The 27,058-nt window shown below is 46.3% G+C and overlaps 1 protein-coding gene across 1 annotated transcript in view; it reads right to left on the bottom strand.

Moving 5' to 3' along the window:
• The window catches only part of LOC121294046 (presenilins-associated rhomboid-like protein, mitochondrial), a 49,565-nt gene extending 22,722 nt beyond the window's left edge, over positions 1-26,843 (bottom strand). The window contains exons 1-3 of the mRNA XM_041217588.1: positions 26,558-26,843; positions 18,034-18,256; positions 14,194-14,334 (exon numbers count right to left, since the gene is read on the bottom strand). Of these exons, the coding sequence (XP_041073522.1) occupies positions 14,194-14,334; positions 18,034-18,256; positions 26,558-26,628 (435 nt within the window). The 5' untranslated portion in view covers positions 26,629-26,843. The remainder of the gene's footprint in view (positions 1-14,193; positions 14,335-18,033; positions 18,257-26,557) is intronic.
• Positions 26,844-27,058: the final 215 nt, after the last annotated feature.

Here is a 27,058-nt window from a genome sequence, read left to right as displayed (position 1 = left end):
GTGCAAATTAGGTGTCACGTTTCCTATATTACACCAGTGAAGACACTTCAAAAATACTTTATTGCCCCTCCATATAATGTTTTGGATGTCCTGAGGTTGTGACAGGTTCTATACAAATGCAAATGTTCCTTTTTCTTATACCGTACACTAAAAATTGTTTTCACTCACCACTCCTATGATAAAGCGAACAATTATCAGGAAGTGCTTCTGAAGTGTTCAACGAAGGGCCATTGCCGTTATGAGCATTAATCTATTCAAGGCACCATGCCTGACTGCAGTGGTCTCTAAACACAATGTGGAAGTTGTAACCACATATTTAGAGTAGTTACACCTGCTTCCCCATTTAAGTGACCAATGCGTTACCTAGTGATTAAAATCACAGAATCACAGAATTTTAACGGCACAGGAGGCCACCATTTGGCCCACTGTGACTGCATCAGCTCTCCAAATGAACATTATGACCTAGTGCCATTGCCCTGCCTTTTCCTCATACCCTTGCACATTGTCGCTATTCAAATAATCACCTAAAGCCCACTTGAATGCCTCGAGTGAACTTGCCTCCACCACACTTCCAGGCAGTGCATTCCAGACCTGAACAACTCATTGTGTAAAAGTTTTTCTCATGTCACATTTGCATCCTTTGCAAATTGCTTTAAATCTTGAAGCTCCTAAGAGCGGGAACATCTTCTCCCTATTTTTGCTCATGATTTTGAACATCTCTATCAAATCTCCTCTTAGCCTTCTTCTGCCCAAGGAGAATAATTCCAACCTCTCCAATCTATCCTCTTTGCTGAAGTTTCTCATCCCTAGAACCATTCTGTAAACCTCTTCTGTACTCTCTCCAATGTATTCACATCCTTCCTATAGTGTGGCACCCAGAATTATAGACAATACTCCAGCTGAGGTCTTATGAGCATCTTATATGAATTCAGCATAACCTCCCTACTCTTGTATTCTATGTCCCTATTAATAAAGCCCAGAATACAATATGTTTTATTAGCTGCTCTCTCCACCTGTCCTGCCACCTTCAATGATCTATGCACATATACACCCAGGTCTTCTGCTCCTGCACCTCCTTCAAAATTTCACCCCGTGTTTTATATTGTCTGTCCATGTTCTTTCCACCAAAATGCATCACCTCACACTTCTCTGCATTGAACTTCACCTGCCACCCATCTGCCCGCTCCACCAACTTGTCTATGTCTTTTGAAGTTCTACACTGTTCTTCTCACCATTCACAACAGTCCCAAGCTTCATTTCATCCGCAAACTTTGAAATTGTCCCTTGCACACCAAGATCTAGATCATTAATATATATCAAGAAAAGCAAGGGTCCCAATACTGACCCTTGGGGAACTCCACTACAAACCTTCCTCCAGCCCTAAAAATATCTATTGACCATTATTCTTTGCTTCCTATTTTACAGCCAATTTTGTATCCATGTTGCTATTGTCCCTTGTGTTCCATGAGCAATAACTTTTCTCACAAGTCTGTTGTGTGGTACTGTATAAAATTCCTTTTGAAAGTCCATGTACACTACACCAACAGCATTACCCTCATCAACCTTTTCTGTTAGCTCTTCAAAAAACTCCAGCAAGTTAGTTAAACATGATTTCCTCTTTAGAAATTCATGCTGGATCTTCCTTATCAATCCATACTTTTCCATGTGACTACTAATTCTATCCCGAATAAATGTTTCTAGAATCTTGCCAACCACTGAAGTTAAACTGACTGGTCTGTAATTGCTGGACTTATCCTTACAACCTTTTTTGAACAAGGGTGTAATGTTTGCAATTCTCCAGTTCTCTGGCACTACCCGAGTCTAGGGAAGACTGAAAGACTATGGCCAGTGTCCCTGCAAATTCTACTCGCACTTCCATCAATATCCTTGGATGCGTCTCGTCTGGTCTCGGTGCCTTATCAACTTTAAAGTACCGATAGTCTATTCAACACTTCCTCCTTATCAATTTTGAACCTTTCTAGTAACAGAGTTTCCTCGTCTGTCACCATGGCCTGGGTAACATCTAGCTCCTTGGCAAATGCAGATGCAAAATATTCATTTAATACCTCAGCCATGGCCCCTTTGTCCACGTGTAAATTCCCTTTTGGGTTCCTAATCAGCCTTACTCCTCCTTTTACTACCTTTTTACTATTTATAGGCCAAAAGGAGACTTTGGAATTCCCCTTTATGCTGGCTGCCAGTCTTTTCTCATAATCCCTCTTCGCTTCTCTAATATGCTTTCTCACCTCCCCTCAACCTTCTGCATTCCTCTTGGTTCTCAGAATCACACAGTGCAGAAGAGGCCCTTCGGCCCATCGAGTCTGCACCGACACGTGAGAAACACCTGACCTACCAAATCCCATTTATCAGCACTTGGGCCCGTAGCCAATTTTATTTTTTACCTGACACCTGTCATAAGTGATCACTCACCTTGGGGAAGAGCAGTCGGAGAGGCGGACCTGCTGCTTGGACCCAGCCTGCGCTGAGCTCGTAAGGAGAGTGAAAAAAAAATGCATTGTGACATCACAGGAAAGAAACAATTTGATTGGTTGGAGAAGAAGCTGTTTGGTAAGTATCTGGTGAGTATCTAGTAAGTGTTTAAGGTTGATTCTATTCATAGGATTTAGAATAAAGTAAGAACCGTACTTGTTGGTAAGGTTGATTAAGTATGGCCAGCTAAATTAATTTTCTATAATAAAAGCAAAATGGATGCTGGAAACCTGAAACAAAAACAGAAAATGCTGGAAAAACTCAGCAGTTCTGACAAGCATCTGTGGAGAGAGAAACAGAGTTGAAGTTTCGAGTCCACGTGAATTCTTCAGAGCAATAAAGAAATAGAAATGTGATTAAATTTAAGCTGTTTAGGGGAGGTGGAGCAGGTGAAGCTGGATAGAAGGTCAGTGATAGGCGGGTCAAAGGAGAAATTGACAAAGATGCCATGAACATGGCTCAGAGTAAAGGGAAGACCTTTTAGAACAAAGATGAGGAGAAACTTCTTTAGCCAGAGAGTGGTGAATCTATGGAATTCATTGCCACAGAAGGCTGTGGAGTACAGGTCACTGAGTGTATTTAAGACCGAGGTAGGTAGGTTCTTGATTGATAAGGGAATCAAAGATTGAATGGCGGAGCTGACTCGATGGGCCGAATGGCCTAATTTCTGCTCTTATGTCATATGGAACAAAAGGACAAAGGGGGTGTTAATGGTAAGGACTAAAAAAGGTGCTGATAGTGGCATTAAGGTAAGAAAGCAGAATGTAACAATAGGACAAAAGTAAGCACTTTAAAAAAAAACATGAACAAGTAACTGATGGCCCTTGTGTGGGTGGGGTGGGGGGAGGGGGTGGTGGCGGGGAATAAAAAGAATTGAAAATGGGATAAAAAGGGGCGATATATAAGGGGGATAAAACAATGAATAAATGAATAAAAATAAATGGATAAAAAATATAAATGAATTTTGAAAAAAGCAATAAAAAGGGATGTAGATAGAGGAAAGAGTTCAAGATCTGAAGTTTTGAATTCAATGTTTAGTCCAGAAGGCTGTAAAGTGCCTAATCGGAAGATGAGGTGTTCCTCCAGTTTGTGTTGGGCTTTAAATAATTTTCTACTTGGATAAAACAGTGAGAGTTCAGGGAGATAAGACAGCGAGAGTTCAGGGAGATAAGACAGCGAGAGTTCAGGGAGATAAGACAGCGAGAGTTCAGGGAGATAAGACAGCGAGAGTTCAGGGAGATAAGACAGCGAGAGTTCAGGGAGATAAGACAGCGAGAGTTCAGGGAGATAAGACAGCGAGAGTTCAGGGAGATAAGACAGCGAGAGTTCAGGGAGATAAGACAGCGAGAGTTCAGGGAGATAAGACAGCGAGAGTTCAGGGAGATAAGACAGCGAGAGTTCAGGGAGATAAGACAGCGAGAGTTCAGGGAGATAAGACAGCGAGAGTTCAGGGAGATAAGACAGCGAGAGTTCAGGGAGATAAGACAGCGAGAGTTCAGGGAGATAAGACAGCGAGAGTTCAGGGAGATAAGACAGCGAGAGTTCAGGGAGATAAGACAGCGAGAGTTCAGGGAGATAAGACAGCGAGAGTTCAGGGAGATAAGACAGCGAGAGTTCAGGGAGATAAGACAGCGAGAGTTCAGGGAGATAAGACAGCGAGAGTTCAGGGAGATAAGACAGCGAGAGTTCAGGGAGATAAGACAGCGAGAGTTCAGGGAGATAAGACAGCGAGAGTTCAGGGAGATAAGACAGCGAGAGTTCAGGGAGATAAGACAGCGAGAGTTCAGGGAGATAAGACAGCGAGAGTTCAGGGAGATAAGACAGCGAGAGTTCAGGGAGATAAGACAGCGAGAGTTCAGGGAGATAAGACAGCGAGAGTTCAGGGAGATAAGACAGCGAGAGTTCAGGGAGATAAGACAGCGAGAGTTCAGGGAGATAAGACAGCGAGAGTTCAGGGAGATAAGACAGCGAGAGTTCAGGGAGATAAGACAGCGAGAGTTCAGGGAGATAAGACAGCGAGAGTTCAGGGAGATAAGACAGCGAGAGTTCAGGGAGATAAGACAGCGAGAGTTCAGGGAGATAAGACAGCGAGAGTTCAGGGAGATAAGACAGCGAGAGTTCAGGGAGATAAGACAGCGAGAGTTCAGGGAGATAAGACAGCGAGAGTTCAGGGAGATAAGACAGCGAGAGTTCAGGGAGATAAGACAGCGAGAGTTCAGGGAGATAAGACAGCGAGAGTTCAGGGAGATAAGACAGCGAGAGTTCAGGGAGATAAGACAGCGAGAGTTCAGGGAGATAAGACAGCGAGAGTTCAGGGAGATAAGACAGCGAGAGTTCAGGGAGATAAGACAGCGAGAGTTCAGGGAGATAAGACAGCGAGAGTTCAGGGAGATAAGACAGCGAGAGTTCAGGGAGATAAGACAGCGAGAGTTCAGGGAGATAAGACAGCGAGAGTTCAGGGAGATAAGACAGCGAGAGTTCAGGGAGATAAGACAGCGAGAGTTCAGGGAGATAAGACAGCGAGAGTTCAGGGAGATAAGACAGCGAGAGTTCAGGGAGATAAGACAGCGAGAGTTCAGGGAGATAAGACAGCGAGAGTTCAGGGAGATAAGACAGCGAGAGTTCAGGGAGATAAGACAGCGAGAGTTCAGGGAGATAAGACAGCGAGAGTTCAGGGAGATAAGACAGCGAGAGTTCAGGGAGATAAGACAGCGAGAGTTCAGGGAGATAAGACAGCGAGAGTTCAGGGAGATAAGACAGCGAGAGTTCAGGGAGATAAGACAGCGAGAGTTCAGGGAGATAAGACAGCGAGAGTTCAGGGAGATAAGACAGCGAGAGTTCAGGGAGATAAGACAGCGAGAGTTCAGGGAGATAAGACAGCGAGAGTTCAGGGAGATAAGACAGCGAGAGTTCAGGGAGATAAGACAGCGAGAGTTCAGGGAGATAAGACAGCGAGAGTTCAGGGAGATAAGACAGCGAGAGTTCAGGGAGATAAGACAGCGAGAGTTCAGGGAGATAAGACAGCGAGAGTTCAGGGAGATAAGACAGCGAGAGTTCAGGGAGATAAGACAGCGAGAGTTCAGGGAGATAAGACAGCGAGAGTTCAGGGAGATAAGACAGCGAGAGTTCAGGGAGATAAGACAGCGAGAGTTCAGGGAGATAAGACAGCGAGAGTTCAGGGAGATAAGACAGCGAGAGTTCAGGGAGATAAGACAGCGAGAGTTCAGGGAGATAAGACAGCGAGAGTTCAGGGAGATAAGACAGCGAGAGTTCAGGGAGATAAGACAGCGAGAGTTCAGGGAGATAAGACAGCGAGAGTTCAGGGAGATAAGACAGCGAGAGTTCAGGGAGATAAGACAGCGAGAGTTCAGGGAGATAAGACAGCGAGAGTTCAGGGAGATAAGACAGCGAGAGTTCAGGGAGATAAGACAGCGAGAGTTCAGGGAGATAAGACAGCGAGAGTTCAGGGAGATAAGACAGCGAGAGTTCAGGGAGATAAGACAGCGAGAGTTCAGAGAGATAAGACAGCGAGAGTTCAGGGAGATAAGACAGCGAGAGTTCAGGGAGATAAGACAGCGAGAGTTCAGGGATATAAGACAGCGAGAGTTCAGGGAGATAAGACAGCGAGAGTTCAGGGGATAAGACAGCGAGAGTTCAGGGGATAAAACGGCTGAGTGGAGAGACAGTTGGGAATTTAAAACAGCACAAGTACAGAAATGTAAGTTTCTAAGCAAGCACACAGAAAGGAAGAATTTATAGGCATAGGAGAGGGAGCTGATTTGTGAGTAAGGGTGAAGAATTTCTACTTTTACTAATCGCCAGCTTATTGTTAATAGTATAAGAGTAAGGTTAAAGTAAGTAAGAATAACTAAAGCTTAAACAAAAAAGGGGTTTAAAAGTTTAAGGCATGGCAGAGTAGCTCAACCAAGCAGAATGCCCATCTTGTGGCATGTGGGGAGTTGTGGACCCTATCGTGACCCAGACGAGCCCATGTGCAGGAAGTGTCACCGGCTGCACAAGATTGAGCTCCGTGTTTCAGAGCTTAATCAGCAGCTGGAGTCACTGCGGTTCATCTGTGAGGCAAAGAGCTTCATGGATAGCACGTTCAGAGAGGTGGTCACACCGCAAGTTCGGGGCAAGCAGGCAGATAGGGAATGGGTAACCGCTAGGCAGTCCATGAGAAACGGGCAGGTAGTGCAGGGGTCTGCACTGACTGGTTTTCCATTCTGGATATCGGTGAGGGTGATGGATCCTTGGAGGAGTGCAACAAGACCCAAGCCCATGACACCACAAGTGGCCTAGCTGCACAGGAGTGGGGTGGGAGAAGAAGAGCGGAGGGCAGTACTGATAGGGGATTTTTAGTTAGGGGAGCAGACAGGCATTTCTGCAGCCATCAATTCCAGGTGGTTTGTTGCCTCCCTGATGCTAGGGTCAGGCATGTCACAGAATGGCTGCAGGGCATTCTTGTCGGGGAGGGTGAACTGCCAGAGATCATGGTTCACATTGGTACTAATGGAGGGGATGTGGTTCTGCAATCGGAATTTAGGGAGCTAGGCAGAAAATTAGACAGCAGGACCTCTAAAGTAGCAATCTCTGGAGTACTCCCAGTGCCACGTGCAATTGAGTACAGAAATAGAAAGATAAAACAGATGAATGCATGGCCAGAAAGATGGTGCAGGAGGGAGGGTTTTAGGTTCCTGGGACACTGGGACTGGGTCTAGGGGAGATGGCACCTGTACAAGCCGGACTGGTTGCATCTGAACAGAACCGGGACTGAGTTCCTTGCGGATTGTTTTGCTAGTGCTGTTCGGAAGGGTTTAAACGAACTCAGCAGGGGTGTGGGAACCAGGAGAGAATATTATAAAGTAACACCAGGGTGCAGTGAATGTTGGGAGAGGCAGATAGCACTAAAATAGTTAATAGATGGAGTCGAAATAAGTTAATAGATGGAGTCGGAGTAAGGGAGCAAGTAATGAAGTCTAAATCAGGGTTAAACTGCATGTATGTGAATGCACAGAGTATAGTTAATAAAATTGGGGAGTTACAGGCACAGATTACCTTGTGGGATTATGATGTTGTGGCGATTACGGAGACCTGGCTTAAGGAAGGGCAGATCTGGGTGCTAAATATTCCTGGTTACAAAGTGTTCAGAAAAGAAAGGAAAGGGAAAAAAGGACAAGGGGTGGCATTTTTGGTTAAGGAGAGAATTGCAGTACTGGAGAAAGAGGATGTGTCAGAGGATTCAAGGACAGATCCAATTTGGCTAGAGCTAAGGAATAGGAAGGATGAAATTACATTGCTTGGTGCAATATATAGACCACCAGATAGCGGTAAGGATATAGAGGAACAAATCTGCAAGGAAATTACAGAGAGGTGCAAACATCATATAGTAGTTATAATGGGGGACTTTAATTACTGGGATAGTGGTACTGTAAGGGGCAGTGAGGGACAAGCGTTCCTAGATTATGTTCAGGAGAATTTCCTACAGCAGTATATGCCCAGTGTAACAGGAAAGAAGGCACTGCTAGACCTGGTTCTTGGGAATGAGGTGGGCCAAGTAGATCAAGTGACAGTGGGGGGTGGAACATTTAGGGGACAGTGATCAACGTATCATAAGGTTTAGGATGATATTGGTCAATCCAGAGAAAGAATAATCAACTGGCGGAGAGTGGACTTCAATAGGTCAAGGACAGAGCTGGGCTGGATAGACTGGAACCAAAGGTTGGCAGGAAACACAGTAGCTGAACAATGGGCTACCTTCAAATAGGGAGATGGATTGGGCACAGTCAAGCTAAGTTCCCTTACAGGAAAGGGTAGGACAAACAAATCCAAAGCTCCCTGGATGACAAAGGAGATAGAAGTTAAAGAAGAAAAAATGTGCTCACGACAGGTGTCAGGTAGCAAATACAATTGAGAACCAAGCTGAATACAGAAAGTTCAGAAGGGATGTGAAAAAGCAAATATGAGAAGCAAAGAAGGATTATGAAAAAAGAGCGGCAGCTAACATAATAGGAAATCCTGAAGCATTCTTTAAGCACATCTATAAGCAATAGTAAAAGGGTGGTAATAGGAAGAGTAGGGCCGATTACGGATCAAAAAGGCAATTTACACAGAGGCAAGAGGCATGGCTGAGGTGTTAAATTAATACTTTGCATCTGTTCTTACCAACAAGGTAGATGCTGCCCAGGCCATGGGGACAGAGGAGGAAACTCAGTTACTAGAAGGGTTTAAAATTGATAAGGAGGAGATATTGGATAAGCTGTCGGTTGATAAGGCACCAGGACTAGATGAGATGCATCCAAGAATATTGAAGGAAGTGAGAGAGGAAATTGCAGAGGAACTGGCAATAATCTTTCAATGTTCCCTGGATTTGGGGGAGGTGCCAGAGGACTGGAGAAATGCAAGCATTACGCCCTTGTTCAAAAAAGGTTGTAAAGATCTGCCCTGCTTTTCCTGATATACATAAATGATCTAGATCTTGGTGTGCAGGGGAAAATTTCAAAGTTTGTGGATGACACAAAACTTCGGACAATTGTAAATTTTGAGGAGGATAGTGTAGAACTTCAAAAGGACATTGACACATTGGTGGAGTGGGCAGAGAGGTGGCAGATGTAGTTCAATGCGGAGAAGTGTGAGGTAATGCACTTTGGTACAAAGAACATGGAGTGACAGTATAAAATAAAGGATACTATTCTAAAGGGCGTGCAGGAGCAGAGAGACCTGGGTATATATGTACATAAGTCGTTAAAGGTTGCAGGACAGGTAAGAGAGCTGTTTATAAAGCATACAGTATTCTAGGCTTCATTATTTAGGGCATAGGGAGGTTTTGATGAACTTATACAAAACACTGGTTAGATCTCAGCTGGAGTATTATGTACAGTTCTGGGCACCAGACTATAGGAAGGATGTGAACACATTGGAAAGAGTGCAGAAGAGGTTTACAAGAATGGTTCCAGGGATGAGACACTTCAGTTATGAGGAAAGATTGGAGAAGTTGTGACTGTTTTCCTTGGAGAGGAGAAGGCTAAGAGGAGACTTGATAGTTTTCAAAATCATGAGGGGTCTGGACAGAGTGGATAGGGAGAAACTGTTCCCGCTTGTAAATGGTTCGAGAACCAGAGGGCACAGTTTTGAAGTGTTTTGCAAAAGAAGGAAATGTGAGGTGAGAAAAAACTTTTTCACACAGTGAGTAGTTAGGGTTTGGAGTGCACTGCCTGGAAGTGTGGTGGAGGCAGGTTTGATTGAGGCATTCAAGAGGGCATTGGCTGATTATTTTTAAAAAACAATGTGTAGGGTTACAGGGAAAAGGCAGGAGATTGGCACTAAGTTAAAATGCTCAGAGAGCTGGTGCAAACACGATGGGCTGAATGACTTCCTTCTGCACTATAACAATTCTATGATTCTTCTTTATCTTAATTTCTATCTAATTTTTCATCCAGGGAGCTCTGGATTTGTTTGTCCTACATTTCCCTTTCGATGGAATACGCCTTGACTGTGCCCGAACCAATTCTTTTTTTGAAGGTAGTCCATTGTTCAGTTACAATTATTCCTGTAAATCTTTCCTTCCAATCCATCTGGCCCAGCTCCATTCTTGCCCCATCAGTCAGCTCTCGTCCAGTTAATTATTCTTACTCTGGATTGCCTATCGTCCTTTTCCATCATCATCCTAAAACATACAATATAATGGTCACTGTCTCCTAAATGTTCCCCTGCTGACACTTGATCTAAATGGCCCACCTCATTTCCAAGGACCAGGTCCAACAATGTGTCTTTTCTTGTTGGATTGGACACACACTGCTGTAGAATATTCTCCTGAACACAATCTAGGAACTTTTGCCCCCACTACCACTGTCCCTGTCTACATTTGGGTAATTAAAGTCTCCCATTATAACTACTCTATAATGTTTGCATCTCTCTCTAATTACCCTGCAGGTTTGTTCTTCTATGTCCTTCTCACTATTTGGCGGTCTATAGACTGCACCAAGCAATGTCATTGTTCCCTTTTTGTTCTTTAGCTCTGGCCAAATTGATTCTGTCCTTAAACCCTCTAGGACATTCTCTTTCTCCAGAACTGCAATGCTCTCCTTAACTAATACTGTCACCCCTCCTCCTTTCCTATCTTTTCTGAACACCTTGTAGCTGGGAATATTTAACACCCAGTCCTGCCCTTCCTTCAGCTAGGTCTCTGTTATTGCCACAACATCATATTTCCACATGGCACCCTGCACCAGTAACTCGCCAATCTTATTTACTATACTCCATGCATTCACATACATACATAGTATCCCTGATCTAGATTGTGTTACTTCCTCCCTCACCCCGACTTCACCTATTAACTTACTATTCTCTATTCTTGTGTTATCTGTCTCTGCCAGCACTTTGTGCACTCCTCATTCCTCTCTAATATTTTCTCTTGGTTCCCACACCACTGCCGAGCTAGTTTAAAGCCCTCTCTACAGCACTAGCAAAACGCCCCACAAGAACTCAGTCCCAGCTCTGTTCAGGTGCAACCCATCCAGCTTGTACAGGTGCCATCTCCCTCAGAGCCTGTTCCAGTGTCCCAGGAATCTAAAGCCCTCCCTCCTGCATTTTCCATCCACGCGTTCATCTGCCTTGTCCTCCTATTTCTGTACTCATTGGCATGTGGCAGTGGAAGTAATCTGGAAATTACTACATTTGAGATCCTGCTTGCTAATTTTCTACCTAGCTACCTGTTGGATCCTGTATCCTAGTTTGTTGGGACTAAAGGATCTGGGTTGCACGCTTGTTTCAAGGTGACTGAGTTGGTACCATAGACAGAGAAGATCAGTAGATCGCTCTTAGAAGAAACACATTCTGTGTATTTACAAAAGGAACTCAGCAGCTACACTTGTGTGCTTGCAACTCAAAACTCTGACTTTACACTCCGGAACACCCTGGTCCACTCCTCCATCATCCCCTACTCCTCAACCCCCACCTACGGCACCTCCCCATGCCCACGCAAAAGATGCAACACCTGCCCCTTCACTTCTCTCTCCTCAATGTCCAAGGGCCCAAACACTCCTTTCAAGTGAAGCAACATTTCACTTGCATTTCCCCCAACTTAGTCAACTGCATTTGTTGCTCCCAATGCGGTCTCCTCTACATTGGAGAGACCAAACGTAAACTGGGCGACCACTTTGCAGAATACCTGTGGTCTGTCCGCAAGAATGACCCAAAGCTCCCTGTCGCTTGCCATTTTAACAATCCACCCTGCTCTCTTGCCCACATGTCCATCCTTGGCCTGCTGCATTGTTCCAGTGAAGCTCAATGCAAACTGGAGGAACAGCACCTCATCTTCCGACTAGGCACTTTACAGCCTTCCGGACTGAATATTGAATTCAACAACTTTAGATCTTGAACTCCCTCCTCCATCCCCACCCCCTTTCTGTTTCTTCCCCCTACCTTTTGTTTTTTCCAATAATGTATATAGATTTTTCTTTTCCCACCTATTTCCATTAATTTTAAATCTTTTATGCCCTGCTTGTCTTTCCACCCCACCTCCACTAGAGCTGTACCTTGAGTGCCCTACCATCCATTCTTAATTAGCACATTCGTTTAGATAATATCACTACATTCAACACCTCTTTGTTCTTTTGCCTGTGACACCTTTTGATTATCTGCTCCTATCACTGCTTGCTTGTCCCTACAACCACACCCCCCCCCCACCCCCCCAAGCTTATATTTCACCCCTCTCCTTATTTTCGCTCAGTTCTGTGGAAGGGTCACGAGGACTCGAAACGTCAACTCTTTTCTTCTCCGCTGATGCTGCCAGACCTGTTGAGTTTTTCCAGGTAATTCTGTCATTACACTTCAGCTTCTAACTCAAGGCTACTGACCACAGAGGTAGCCCGCGCTACTCGATACCAAGATCATGTGATCTTCCATTACAACATTTGTCTTAAAGTTATATTACACATTAGATTATTACATTCCCTAAATTCTGATTGCAGGACCACATCCCCTTCCCATCTAAATCATTAGTACCAATGTGGACAAGGACCTCTGGTTGATCCCCCAGAAGAATGTCCTGCAGCCGCTCTGTGACATCATTGATCCTGGCACCAGGGAGTCAACATACCATCCTGGAATCACGTCTACAGCCACAGAAACGCCTGTCTATTCCCGTAACCAATGAAGCCCCTATCACTACAGCTCTTCTTTTCTTCTTCCTCCCCTCCTGTACAGCTGAGCTGCTCGTGGTGCCACAAATTTGGCTCTGATTGCACTCCTCTGAGGAGCTAACACTCTCACCCCCTTCCAAAACAGAAAACTGATTTGAGAGTCTGAGCCCAGGGGACTCATGCACTACCTGCCTACTTCTCTTGGGCTGCCTGGCGGTCACCCATTCTCTTTCTGTCTCCAGGCCCTTAAGCTGCAGTGTGCCCATCTCTCTGAACGTGCTATCCATGTAGCTTTCAGCCTCACAGATGCGCCACAGTAACTGCAGCCGCTGCTCGAGCTCTGAAACCCGGAGCTGAAGTTTCTGCAGCTGGTAGCACTTCCTGCACGTGGTCGCCTAGGACAACGGCAGTACCCATGACTTTGCACATATCACAGGACACAGTCTACTCGACTGAGCTGCCCTGCATTGTCTTAACTCTACTTCCCTTAGGTTAACTTTATTCTACTTTGGATTATTTATATTACTTTATTACATTGACCCTAAGTTTCCCTTATTCCTCGCACTTCTCAGTTAAATCCAAATATAGCTACTTGTTTAAAAATATTACACTTTTCTAATTTACTCACCAGGTCCTACTTACCAAGACCGCAGCTCTTCTTTCCGAGGAAAGATAGAAAAGGAAAGGAGCACGTCCTCCCTCCTCCCCAAACTCCCTCAGTCACCAAACTCCAACTGAAGCACTTCACCTTAGCCAAAAACAGCACTCCAGTGCAAAGTCAGCACTATAAGATAGCTTACTTTTATACTCTCTGAACCTAGCCTCTGAAAACCTAATTAAGCCAGTTATCTAATTTACTAGTTGTAGCTGCAAGCAGAGCCTGTATAAGCCCTGTTTTAAGGCTGGACTAAAACTCACCTTCTTCCAACCCTAATAGCAACTTTTAGTTAATTGCTAAATTAAAGAAAGACTAGGCTTTAGATAGAATTTAACCCTTAAATTAACCCTTAAACTCCCTCAGTCACCAAACTCCAACTGAAGCACTCTACTGCAGCCCAAAACAGCACTCCTGTGCATGATTAGAATAGTGAGTGATATTCCTGCTGAAACACAATCAGTTGTTTGTATTTGGAAACTATCCCATCTGAACCCAACTCCACTTGTCCCTATACTTGCATAGAAGCACTTCCAGTAGAAGGTCGCTGGAGAGCTTGCAGGAGCTCTGTCTAGCCAAAGAAAACACAAAATTTTTCCAATTGCCACTGGCATTAATTTGGACCATTCTGGTCAATGTGCCTCTACTCACTAAGTTAGCAGAGTACTGATCCAATGACACCTATATGTCACTTGAAAACCAGCCATCAATCCACTGCAGGGTGAGCATGAATTGACGCACACCTAGGCCTGTGAAATTGGCAGCATCTTCTAGAGTTAGCTTATCTCCCACGCCCAGGAAATAAAATCTGAGAAGTAAACATAATGATCAGGAGCCTGTAATTCAATAGAAGCTTAAAAAATGAAAAAAGAGACTGCAAAGTAGCAACCTTCATAAACTATTTACCTGCTTCCTGATGTCACCAGCTTTAGGCGGGTGATGCTTTTCCAACCAATCCAAACGGAGGTCATTGAAGTAACTTTGAACTCTGGATTTGAGAGACTCATACTGCCAGATGGCTGCCACCCCGAATGAGGATCCTGTGAACTACACGAGTCAGTGCTTAGTGTCCAGCTGATATTTCAGTTTAATACATAGCATTTGTATTTAATAATAGCACTACTGCTAGATTAGCACAGTCTTCTCTACCGCCTTGCTCAACCTTAATGCTGTCCCGTCAAAGGACAAGGTCAATAGTGCAATCTACTGGGTAAAAGAGCACGGCCCATAATATATGATGCAAGGTAAACAAACCAAGGTGCACTGAGCAGGATGCCTGGCAAAGGGCCCAGGTCTATAGTGAAACATAAGTAAAAAAAAAAGGCTCACAGTGCAAGGCACCAGCTGCAAGGCCATTGTATAAGACTTCACCAGGGTTCAATAGGAGAGAAGCTGAGATCAGTCTACATGATCCCACCTCCTTCCTCCTAATGAACAATGAAAGTGCATGGCTACCACCCACTAAAGGTTTTTTCAACCTTCCACCCAGAACATTCCAACCTCAACCATAGATGATTTTGGCATTCAAAGTTCACAATGAGGATATACAGAACGGAACATTTTCATTCGAGAATATAAACATATAAATAAAAATATGCAACATACATAAGAGCTATGTGAATCAGAAAAAGGCCATTAGACCCTACAGACAAGGAGGGTTGAGAGCTCTGCGCTGACTGGTCTGAGCTCCATCAGGGCTGCAACACCAGATGAATAAAGGGACTTGGAATCTACATGTATAAATTAGAAGAATGTTTGCACGTAGACAAATTGCTCAAACAGACTACTGCAACCCTGTGCTTCATTACAATCACAGAATCACAGTGCAGAAGAGGCCCTTCGGCCCATCGAGTCTGCACCAACACATGAGAAACATCTGACCTACCCAATCCCATTTACCAGCACTTGGCCCATAGCCTTGAATGTTATGATGTGCCAAGTGCTCATCCAGGTACTTTTTAAAGGATGTGAGGCAACCTGCCTCCACCACCTTCCCAGGCAGCGCATTCCAGACCGTCACTACCCTCTGGGTAAAAAGGTTTTCCCTCACATCCCCCCTAAACCTCCTGTCCCTCACTTGAACTTATGTCCCCTCGCGAATGACCCTTCAACTAAGGGGAACAGCTGCTCCCTATCCACCCTGTCCAAGCCCCTCATAATCTTGTATACTTCGATCAGGTCACCCCTCAGTCTTCTCTGCACCAACGGAAACAACCTAAGTCTATCCAACCTCTCTTCATAACTTAAATGTTTCATCCCAGGCAACATCCTGGTGAATCTCCTCTGCACCCCCTCCAGTACAATCACATCCTTCTTATAATGTGGCGACCAGAACTGCACACAATACTCCAGCTGTGGCCTCACCAAGTTCTATACAACTCCAACATGATCTCCCTACTTTTGTAATCTATGCCTCGACTGATAGAGGCAAATGTCCATATGCCTTTTTCACCACCCCACTAACATGCCCCTCTGCCTTCAGAGATCCATGGACACACACGTCAAAGTCCCTTTGTTCCTCAGAACTTCCTAGTGTCATGCTATTCATTGAATACTTCCTTGTCAAATTACTCCTTCCAAAGTGTATCACCTCACACTTTTCAGGGTTAAATTTCATCTGCCACTTATCTGCCCATTTGACCATCCCGTCTATATTTTCCTGTAGCCCAAGACACTCAACTTCACTGTTAACCACCCAGCTAATCTTTGTGTCATCTGCAAACTTACTAATCCTACCCCCCACATAGTCATCTATGTCGTTTATATAAATGACAAATAATAGGGGACCGAGCACAGATCCCTGTGGTACGCCACTGGACACTGGCTTCCAGTCACTAAAGCTTCCTTCTGTCATCACCCTCTGTCTCCTACAACTAAGCCAATTTTGAATCCATCTTATCAAATTACCCTGTATCCCATGTGCATTTGCCTTTTTTAAATGTTTCCCATGTGGTACCTAGTTTTCTGAAATCCATATGAACTACATCAATTGCACTACCCTCATCTACACACCCAGTCACCTCCTCAAAAAATCCAATCAAATTTGTTAGGCATGACCTCCCTCTGACAAAGCCATGCTGACTATCCCTGATCAAACCTTGCCTCTTCAAGTGGAGATAGATTCTCTCCTTCAGAATTTTCTCCAATAGTTTCCCTACCACTGACGTGAGACTCACTGGTCTGCAGTTCCCTGGCTTATCTCTACAATCCTTCTTAAATAGCGGAACCACATGAGCTGTTCTCCAGTCCTCTGGCACCTCCCCCACAGCCAGAGTGGAATTAAAAATTTGGGTCAGAGCCCCTGCGATCTCCTCCCTTGCTTCCCTCAGCAGTCTGGGACACAAATCATCCAGACCTGGAGGACTGTCCACTTTTAAGCCTGCCAACACCTCCAATACCTTGTCACTTCCTATATCAATGATGACAGAATATGAAATTAAGGAAGTAGCACTGATAGCATGCAGATTCATTTGGAGTAGTCTTAGGCCATGTTAAAAAGTAGATACCGCTCTGGAGAAAGTCCACACTAATTCCTTAGGATACAATCTAATTTGAAGGTACTGAATTATGTTGAAAGACTGAATAAACATGTTATATTCCCTCAGGATGAGTTGCTAAGGAGTGATCTGATTGAGGTGTGTAGAATAAAGCAGATCGATAAGCTAGATTCAGCTCTTCCCTCCAAAACAAGGGGACATCCTCGGATTTGAGTTAAACTGGTTGAAAATCTGGGAAAATCTTCTGCACACAAGAAGTTCTGAGAGAATGTGGAATGCACTATTTCAGAAGGTTACAGGCACAGAATCTAGAAAGATGTGTAAAAGGAAAATACTTAGTTGAAAAGTAAAGATTTGGGGAATTTGGATTGAAGACATGGAGCTGTCAGGGCCAAAAATACTGTGGAACAGCCTCATTAGGTTCATTGGCTGACACGTGTTCCTATATAAAATTGAATTCGGCATCACAGGTTAGGGAGAGGAAATGAACAACCAGATTCCTGTTCCTGATCAATGTGCAGTAACATTACATTTTAATATGCTGGAAGACAAGATCATCTAATGTCATCTAATGTGCCTAATGACACACACAGTCCAGACTGTAAGGGGGATGTGGTGGTGTCGTGGTATTGTCACTTGACTGGTAATCCAGAGACCCAGGGTAATGCTTTGGGGACCCAGGTTCGAATCCCACCATGACAGATGGTAAGGACAGCAGAAGGGTCATGAGGACTTGAAACATCAACTCTTTTCTTCTCCGCCGATGCTGCCAGACCTGCTGAGTTTTTCCAGGTAATTCTGTTTTTGTTTTGGATTTCCAGCATCCGCAGTTTTTTGTTTTTATGACAGATGGTGCAATTTGAGATCAAAAAAAATCTGGAATTAAAAGTCTGATGATGACCATGAAATCGTTGTTAATAAAAACCCATCTGGTTCACGAATGTACTTGAGGAAAGGAAATCTGCTGTCCTTACCTGGTCTGGCCTACATGTGACTCCAGACCCACAGAAATTTTGTTGACTCTTAAACGCTCTCTGAACAAGGGCAATTAGGAATGGGCAATAAATGCTGGCCGAACCAACAATGCCTACATCCCATGAATGAATCAAATAAACAAAAAAAACTCACATACCAAGAATGACCATTCAGGAGAGGTAACAGAGAGTAGCCAACACCTGGAACAACAGCTCAATATTCCTCAGAGTCTTCAGAAGAGGAGGAAATAACTTCATCTTCAATGCCAACTTACCCCTATAGTAAACAGAAAGGGTTTGACAAGCTTTCTGAATGAGTGCACTGATGCTTTAGATAAAACAGGCTCATCCAGCAGTGGGGTCAAACTGCTTTTGCTTGTCTGATTCACACGCGAGGCCAAGTCCTTCAGAGCCTTTTCATCTGGCTCCACTTTCCGAGGTTCATTTTTTTTTGGTGCTTTTCTAAACCCACGTCTGGATTCCTTATAGAAAAATAACCTGCAAGAAAGAGGTTTACATTGTTTAAAGGCACATCAAAAAAGTTCACTGCACAAATGAATACACCAAGCACAGCGCTGCACGTGTCAGCACCAAGCACTGGTCTGGAGATGAGGTGCTGCCAGGACTAAAGGGCCATGCCTGGCCAGCACACGGTCTCAGTTTATTGCAGATATTAGTCTGCTGAAATACAGAGCAGATATCTACTGATGAAAACATTTAAAATGAGCCTGCCTCATGTATACATATTGGAATAGGATATTTAGTCTCCAAATTCCCCAACAGGATCCCACTGCTCTTTAAAGTAGTGAAATGTTTTATCAACGTGTACTGTGTGAGGTAAAGACAAATCTCTTGCTCTCTTATTCCCATTCACCAAACAGGGGGTTTAACTCAAGAGATCCAGATTTGTACTGAGTCCCACATTCTCTCCAGTTACTGGATCATTCATTGCAAGGTAACTTGTCCATTTAATTTTCTTGCTCTACTCCATATCCTGCTCACCACATTCCACATGATGGGAGTGTCGATGACAATGCTTGGATCAGTGCCCTGTTACCTAGGATGAGCCACATTTGAAGATACTAGTTTAAATGACACAAAACAACAAATTTTATTGCATGGGATTCCAAGATTCTTAACCATTGCAGGAGTCCCGTTCCCCAAATCCAGCCATTAATCCCCCCCACCGAAAAAAATCACAAAAAGCAGCCCTGAACATCAAAAGGGAGACATCCACCCACTTCAGCATCCCAAATACTTCAGGAATTTGTGCTCTGCTGAATTTTTCCCCTTTTGCACAGTGAATAGCCAACTACGGGTGCATAGTATCCAATATAAATCTCCAGCCTTATCTCATCGCTGTTTATTGGACCTACGGTGTGCACAAATTTGTTACTGCATTTTAATTACTTCAATTATAACAGTGACTAAACTTTAAAAGCACAATTGGCTGTAAAGCACTGTGGAGGGCCCCGAGATCGTGAAAGGCGCTATATAAATGCAAGCTCATTCTTTCGTAAATATCTGCCTTTTTGATTAAACCAGGGGTCAGTCTGTGTTAATGTCTGCTGACTACAGAGCCAACTATCACTGCTCTATTAAAAAAAGCTGCAAACAGCAGGAGCCACAGGAATTGCACATATTTTGAGAGTATAGTTTTGCAATTGGTTTGAGTTGCTTTCTTTTTAAAAAAGGAGCAGGGAGAGCAAGGAGACTTCATTTTAAAAAAAGTGGGGAGACTTCATTTAAAAAAGAGCAGGAGACTTTATTTAAAAAAAGAGGATGAAGAGCGAGGAGACTTCATTTAAAAAAGAGTGGGAAGAATTAATTTTAAAAAAGAGCGGGGAAACTACATTTTAAAAAAAGGGTGGAGAGCAGGGAGACTTCATTTAAAAATGAGTGGGGAGACTTCATTTTAAAATGAGCGGGGAGAACGGGTGACTTCATTTTAAAACAACCATGGAGAGCAGGGAGACTTCATTTTAAAAGAGCGGGGAGACTTCATTTTAAAAGAGCGGGGAGACTTCATTTTAAAAGAGCGGGGAGACTTCATTTTAAAAGAGCGGGGAGACTTCATTTTAAAAGAGCGGGGAGACTTCACTTTAAAAGAGCGGGGAGACTTCACTTTAAAAGAGCGGGGAGACTTCATTTTAAAAGAGCGGGGAGACTTCATTTTAAAAGAGCGGGGAGACTTCATTTTAAAAGAGCGGGGAGACTTCATTTTAAAAGAGCGGGGAGACTTCATTTTAAAAGAGCGGGGAGACTTCATTTTAAAAGAGCGGGGAGACTTCATTTTAAAAGAGCGGGGAGACTTCATTTTAAAAGAGCTGAGCGAGCGGGGAGACTTCACTTTTAAAAAGGGCACAGAGAGCAGGGAAACTTTAATTTTAAAAAGAACACGGAGAGCAGGGAGACTTAATTTTAAAAAGAGCACGGAGAGTAGGGAGACTTAATTTTAAAAAGGAATGGGGGGGGAGTGTGGAGACTTCATTTTAAAAATAGCGCAGAAAGCAGTGAGACTTCATTTTAAAAAGGACCAGGAGCCTTAATTTAACAAAAAGTGGGGAGACTTCATTTTAAGAAAGCAGGGAGAGTTCATTTTAAGAGGAGCTTGGAGAGTGAAGAGACTTCATTTTAAAAAGGGGAGTAGGGAGACTCCATTTAAAAAGAGCGGGGGGGGGTTTCATGTGTGACCAGCAGCAGAGTGACGTTGCGAACCACAATGTGTCGCGAGTACAGGGAAGGCAGCTGAATGGTGATTATTTCTCATCTTTAAAGTAGAAGTAATGTCTTTAGTTTGTGTTTAGTTCTCTAGTCTTTTTTTCTCTCTTTTTTCTTAAAAAAAGCTTGTTAAGTATAATATTGATATTGGTGTAAAAAATAATTACAATAAAGTGTAAAGAGTGGGGGATTCTTTAAGTGTAAAGAGCAGGGATACTAGGCTAATTAGTTAATAAATTAAATACGATAGTGATGGCAGGGCAGGTGATGTGTTCTGCTGCAGCATGTGGGGGCTGCTGAACGCCAAGGTGATCCAGAGCGAACACGTTTTTTGTAAGTGTTTGCAGCTCGAGGGACTTTGGATCCGAGCTGAGGAGCTGGAGTCCGAGCTGCAGACATTGTGCCACATCAGGGAGAGGGAAAGTTACCTGGACACTTTGCTCCAGGAGGTGGTCACACCCCTTGGGATTAGGTCACAGGACGGTGTGACTTCAGGTGAGGCAGGTTTGGGAACCCAGGGGATAGCGTTTGAGGAGCCTCGGCCCCTGCAATTGTCCAAGAGAGCAGAGACTGCAGGAGGATGAGCGAACTGACCACGGCACCATGGTACAGGGAGCCATTCAAGTGGGGGGAACAAATAGGAACGTAGTAGTGGTAGGGACAGTATAACTAGGGGGATAGATACTGTACTCTGCAACCGTGAGCGAGTCCTGAAGGCTGTGTTGCCTGCCTAGTGCCAGGGTTAAGAACATCTCCTCAGGGCTGGAGAGGAACTTGGAGTGGGAGGGGAGGGATCCAGTTGTCATTATCCATGTTGGTACCAACGATATTGATAGGACTATAAAGGAGGTTCTGCTGAAAGAATTTGAACAGTTAGGAGCGAAATTAAAAAGCAGAACTTCCAAGGTAATAATCTCGGGATTACTACCTGAGCCACGGGCAAACTGACACAGAGTAAATAAAGTCAAGGAGTTAAATATATAGCTCAAAGACTGATGTGGGAGGAATGGGTTTCAGTTCATGGGATACCGGCAGTGCGGGGGTACAAGGTGGGCTTCACTTGAACTGTGCTGGGACCAATGTCCTGGCGAATCAAATAACTAGGACTATAGAGAGGGCTTTAAACTAAATAGACAGGGGAGGATTCTGGAGAGGGGGTACATAGGTTTGCAAAGCAAAAGGATATGACAGCTTTGCAGGGCAAATATGGGTACTGATACTCAGTGTGACAGGAAGAGACAGAGTGTACAATCGTTAAAAAAAACAGTAAATAGGATCAAAGGGGGAAAAAATGGTAAAAAGACAAAAATAATAGCTCTTTACTTAAATGCATGTAGTCTTCGGAACAAGGTAAATTAATTAACGGCGCAAGTAGAGGTTAATGGATATGATCTTATAGCCATTACAGAGACATGGTTACAAGGGGATCAAAGCTGGGAACTAGATATTCAGGGATATGTAACTTTTCGAAAGGACAGGCAGGAAGGAAAGGGTGATGGGGTAGCTTTGTTAGTATGAGATGGAATAAGTACGATAGCAAGAAATGATCTTGGATCGGAAGATGTAGAACCCACATGGGTGGAGGTAAGAAATAACAAGGGGAAGACGACACTGGTGGGAGCAGTCTATAGGCCCCCTAACAGTAGCTATACAGTAGGACAGAGAAAAAATCAGGAGGTAATAAGGGTATTAAAAAAGGCCATACATTAATCATGGGTGACTTTAATCTTCATGTAGATTGGGAAAAACAAATTGGCAGAGGTAGCCACGAGCAAGAATTCATATGAGTATATTTGGGACAGTTTCCTAGAACAATATATTGTGGATCCAACAAGGGATCAGGCTGCTTTGGATCTCGTAATGTGTAATGAGGCAGGTTTAATAAATGATCTGAGTGAAAGAACCTACAGGAAATAGTGACCATAACATGGTTGAATTTAGTTTTCAGTTTGAGAGTGAGAAACTTGAGTCAGAAACAACTATGCTAAACTTAAATAAGGGTAATTACAAAGGAATGAGGGCAGGGTTGGTTGGACTGGAAAAGGAGTTAGCAGAAAAGACGGTTGATGAACAATGGCAGGCGTTTAAGAAAATAGTTCATGGCTCACAACAAAGATATATCCCAGTGAGCAAGAAGCATTCTAGGAAGGGGATAAACCAACTATGGTTAACCAAGGAAGTTAAGGATAGTATCAAATTGAAAGAAAAATTGGCAAAGATTAGTGGTAAACCAGATTGGGAAATTTTTAAGATCCAATAAAAGGTGACCAAAAAAATAAAGAGGGAGAAAATAAACTTTGAAGGTAAACTAGCGAGTAATATAAAAATGGACAATAAGAGCTTCTTTAAATAAATAAAAAGGAGAGAGGCCAAAGTGAACATAGGCCCCTTGGAGAATGAGGCTGGGGAAATAATAATGGGGAACCAGGAAATAGCAGAGGAATTGAATAAATACTTTGCGTCAGTCTTCATGGTAGAAGACACTGAGAGCGTTCCAAAAATGGGAAATAATCAAGGGGAAAAGTTGGGTCGGGGGGGGAGTGTAATGACTATCACTAGAGAAAAACTATAAGGAAAACTAGTGGGGCTAAAGGCTGATAAGTGCCCTGGACCTGATGGTTCGCATCCTAGGATATTAAAGGAAGTAGCTACAAAGATAGTAGATGCACTGGTAGTAATCTTCCAAGAGTCCTCAGATCCTGGAAAAGTCCCAGTGGATTGGAAAACAAAAATAGGTGGGAAGAGGATGACACAAAGAGCCTGCAGAGGAATATAGACGGGGTTACTTGAGTGGGCAAAAACTTGGCAGATGGAATATAATGTGGGAAAATGTGAGGTTATGCACTTTAGCAGGAAGAATCGAGCAGCTGAATATTATTTAAATGAAGAAACACTGAAGAAAGCTGCAACACAAGGATTTTGGGGTCCTCGTGCATGAATCACAAAAAGCTATCATACAAGTTCAGCAGTTAATAGGGAAGGCAAATGGAATGTTGGCCTTTATTTCAAAGGGAATGGAGTATAAATTTAGGGAAGTCTTGCTAAAACTATACAAGGCTCTAGTTAGACCACACCTAGAATACCGTGAACAGTTTTGGTCCCCTTATCTAAGGAAAGATATACAGGCATTGGAGGCAGTCCAGAGAAGGTTCACTAGGTTGATTCTGGGTATGGAGGGACTTTCTTATGAGGAAAGATTGAGTAGGTTGGCCCTGTACTCATTGGAATCAGAGGGCAGTGAATCTGTAGAATTCTTTACTGCAGAGGGCAGTAGAGGCTGGGTCGTTAAGGATATTCAAGGCTGAGATAGAGAGATTTTTAATCAGCGAGGGAATCAATGGTTATGGAGGAAAGGAAAAGAAAGTGGAGTTCAGGATGATCAGATCAGCCATGATCTCATCGAATTGTGGCATAGACTCGATGGGCCGAATGGCCTACATCTGTTCCTACGTGTTATGATCCGAAAGCTTTTCAGCGTTCCCATGGGGATTTAAAGTCAAGTACAAAGCAGACTACGTGAAATGTTCCTACTGTGTCCAGGTCGAGAGTGTAAAACCAGCAGCATTAAGAAACACCTTATCACATCGTCAACAGAGAGAGTGGGGTGGACAGATAGAGCAGGAGGGCTTTCAGGGTGCGAGGGAGGGGGCGGATACAACGAGGGGGCTTTTAGGGTGCGAGGGAGAGGGCGGATAGAGCGAGGGGGCCGATAGAGCGAGGGGGCCGATAGAGCGAGGGGGCCGATAGAGCGAGGGGGCCGATAGAGCGAGGGGGCTGATAGAGCGAGGGGGCTGATAGAGCGAGGGGGCTTTCATGGTGCGGGAGAGGGCAGGCTTTTGGAGTGAGGGGGGCGAGAGGAGGCGGGGGCGAGAGGAGGCGGGGGCGAGAGGAGGCGGGGGCGAGAGGAGGCGGGGGCGAGAGGAGGCGGTGCCTTCTCCCCTTCTCTCTCCCTCCCACCTCCTCTTTCTCCCTTCCTCCCTCTGCCTGCTTTCATCTCTGTCTCTCCCTTCTCTCCCTCCAACTCTCTTACCCTTCTTTCCCTCTCTCTCACTCCTTCCTTCTCTTCCCCGCCTCTCTCTCACCCCTTCCTTCTCTTCCCCTCCTCTCTCTCACCCCTTCCTTCTCTTCCCCTCCTCTCTCTCCTCCTCTCCCCCTCCCTCTCTGTCTCCCCTCCCTCTCTCCTCTCTACTCTCCCTCCTCCTCCTCCCCCTCTCTCTCCTCCCCCTCTCTCTCCTTCCCCCTCTCTCTCTCTCCTCCCCCCTGTCACTCTCTCTCTGCCCCCCCCTCACTCTCTCTCCGCCCCCTCTCTATCTCTCCTCCCCCCCTCTCTCTCCCCCCCCTCTCTCTCTCTCTCTCCCCCCTGCGCTCTCTCTCTCCTCCCTCCCCCCTCCTCCCTCCCCCCTCTCTCTCCCCCCACTCTCTCCCCCCACTCTCTCCCCCCACTCTCTCTGCCTCCCCCTCTGCCTCCACCCCCAGCCCCCCTCCCCATCTCTCTCCCCCACCCGCCCCCCTCCCCCTTCTCTCTCCCCCCCTCCCCATCTCTCTCCTACCCCCCTCCTACCTGCTCCCCCAACCCACCCCTTACCTGCTCTACACCCCACCCCTTACCTGCTCTGCCCCCCCACCCACGCCTTACCTGCTACCCCCCACCCACCCCTTACCTGCTCTCCCCCCCCACCCACCCCTTACCTGTTCTCCCCCACTCAACCACCCCCCCCAACCCCACCCCTTACCTGCTCTCCCCCACCCCCCCACCCCTTACCTGCTCTTCCCCCCCCAACCCCACCCCTCCCCCTTCTCTCCCCCCCTCCCCCCTCTCTCTCCTACCCACCTCCTACCTGCTCCCCCCAACCCACCCCTTACCTGCTCTACCCCCCCACCCCTTACCTGCTCTGCCCCCCCACCCACGCCTTACCTGCTCTACCCCCCCCAACCCCACCCCTTACCTGCTCTCCCCCCCAACTCCACCCCTTACCTGCTCTCCCCACCCCACCTGCTCTCCCCCCCCACCTGCTCTCCTCCCCTCCTCCCCCCCCCAGCTCTCCTCCCCTCCTCCCCCCCACTTGCTCTCCTCCCCTCCTCCCCCCCACTTGCTCTCCGCCCCCCCGACCTGCTCTCCTCCCCCCCGACCTGCTCTCCTCCTCTCCTCCCGGCCGACCTGCTCTCCTCCCCCCTGCTCTCCTCCACCCCCCGCCAGCTCTCCTCCCCTCCTCACCCCCTGACCTGCTCTCCTCCACCCCACCCGCTCTCCTCCTCCTCCCCCCTCTCTCTCTCTCTCTCTCCTCCTCCTCTCTCTCTCTCCTCCTCTCTCTCTCCTCCTCTCTCTCTCTCCTCCCCCTCAACTCTCCTCCCTCCTCTCCCTCCCCCCCTCTCTCTCCTCCTCCCCCTCTCCTCTCACCCCCCCTTCTCCCTCTCTTCCTCTCCCTCCCCCATCTCTCTCTCTTTCCTCCCCTCTCTCTCTCTTTCTCTCTCCTCCCCCTCTCTCTCCGCCCCCACTCTCTCTCTCTCCGCCACCCCCCTCTCTCCTCCCTCCCTCTCTCTCTCTCTCCTCCCCACCCCGCTCCCTCTCTCCCCCCCGCTCTCTCCCCCCTCTCTCTCTCTCCCCCCCCCACCCCCGCTCTCTCTCCCACCCCCCCACCCCCGCTCGCTCTCTCTTCCACCCCCCCACCCCCGCTCGCTCTCTCTCCCACTCCCCCCCCACCCCCGCTCGCTCTCTCTCCCACTCCCCCCCCACCCCCGCTCGCTCTCTCTTCCACCCCCCCTCGCTCTCTCTTCCACCCCCCCTCGCTCTCTCTTCCACCCCCCCCACCCCCGCTCGCTCTCTCTTCCACCCCCCCCCACCCCCGCTCGCTCTCTCTTCCACCCCCCCCACCCCCGCTCGCTCTCTCTTCCACCCCCCCCACCCCCGCTCGCTCTTCCACCCCCCCCCACCCCCGCTCGCTCTTCCACCCCCCCCCACCCCCGCTCGCTCTCTCTCCCCCCCCCCCCCCGCTTGCTCTCTCTCCCCCCCCCCCCCCCCCCCCCGCTTGCTCTCTCTCCCACCCCCGCTCGCTCTCTCTCTCTCTCTCTCTCTCCTACCTGCTCTGTCTCACTCCCCCTGCTGCAATCCACAATCGGTATCCTCGCGCCGCGCAGGCCCAAGCCGCCATCTTCCCCAGGGTTCACGCCAGGGTTACATAGGAACTTCCGGGTCAGCCACTGACATCCGACCGCCATCTTGGTGAAGGATCTGAAACTGAACAGAAAGGGCGCGGGGAATAGAAAGACAGAGTGGGGGAATGGAGGGACAGGGACAGGGACAGAGGCAGAGGAGAAAGAGGGAGGGAGAGAGAAGGGAGGGAGGGAGAATACAGGGAAGGGAGGGAGGGAGAATACAGGGAAGGGAGGGAGGGAGAATACAGGGAAGGGAGGGAGGGAGGGAGAATACAGGGAAGGGAGGGAGGGAGGGAGAATACAGGGAAGGGAGGGAGGGAGGGAGAATACAGGGAAGGGAGGGAGGGAGGGAGAATACAGGGAAGGAAGGGAGGGAGGGAGAATACAGGGAAGGAAGGGAGGGAGGGAGAATACAGGGAAGGGAGG

Source organism: Carcharodon carcharias, chromosome 2, assembly GCF_017639515.1.
Source record: "Carcharodon carcharias isolate sCarCar2 chromosome 2, sCarCar2.pri, whole genome shotgun sequence".
Classification (NCBI taxonomy): domain Eukaryota; kingdom Metazoa; phylum Chordata; class Chondrichthyes; order Lamniformes; family Lamnidae; genus Carcharodon; species Carcharodon carcharias.
Note: the sequence above shows the minus strand (reverse complement) of the source record. Positions and strands in the feature narration are given on the sequence as shown.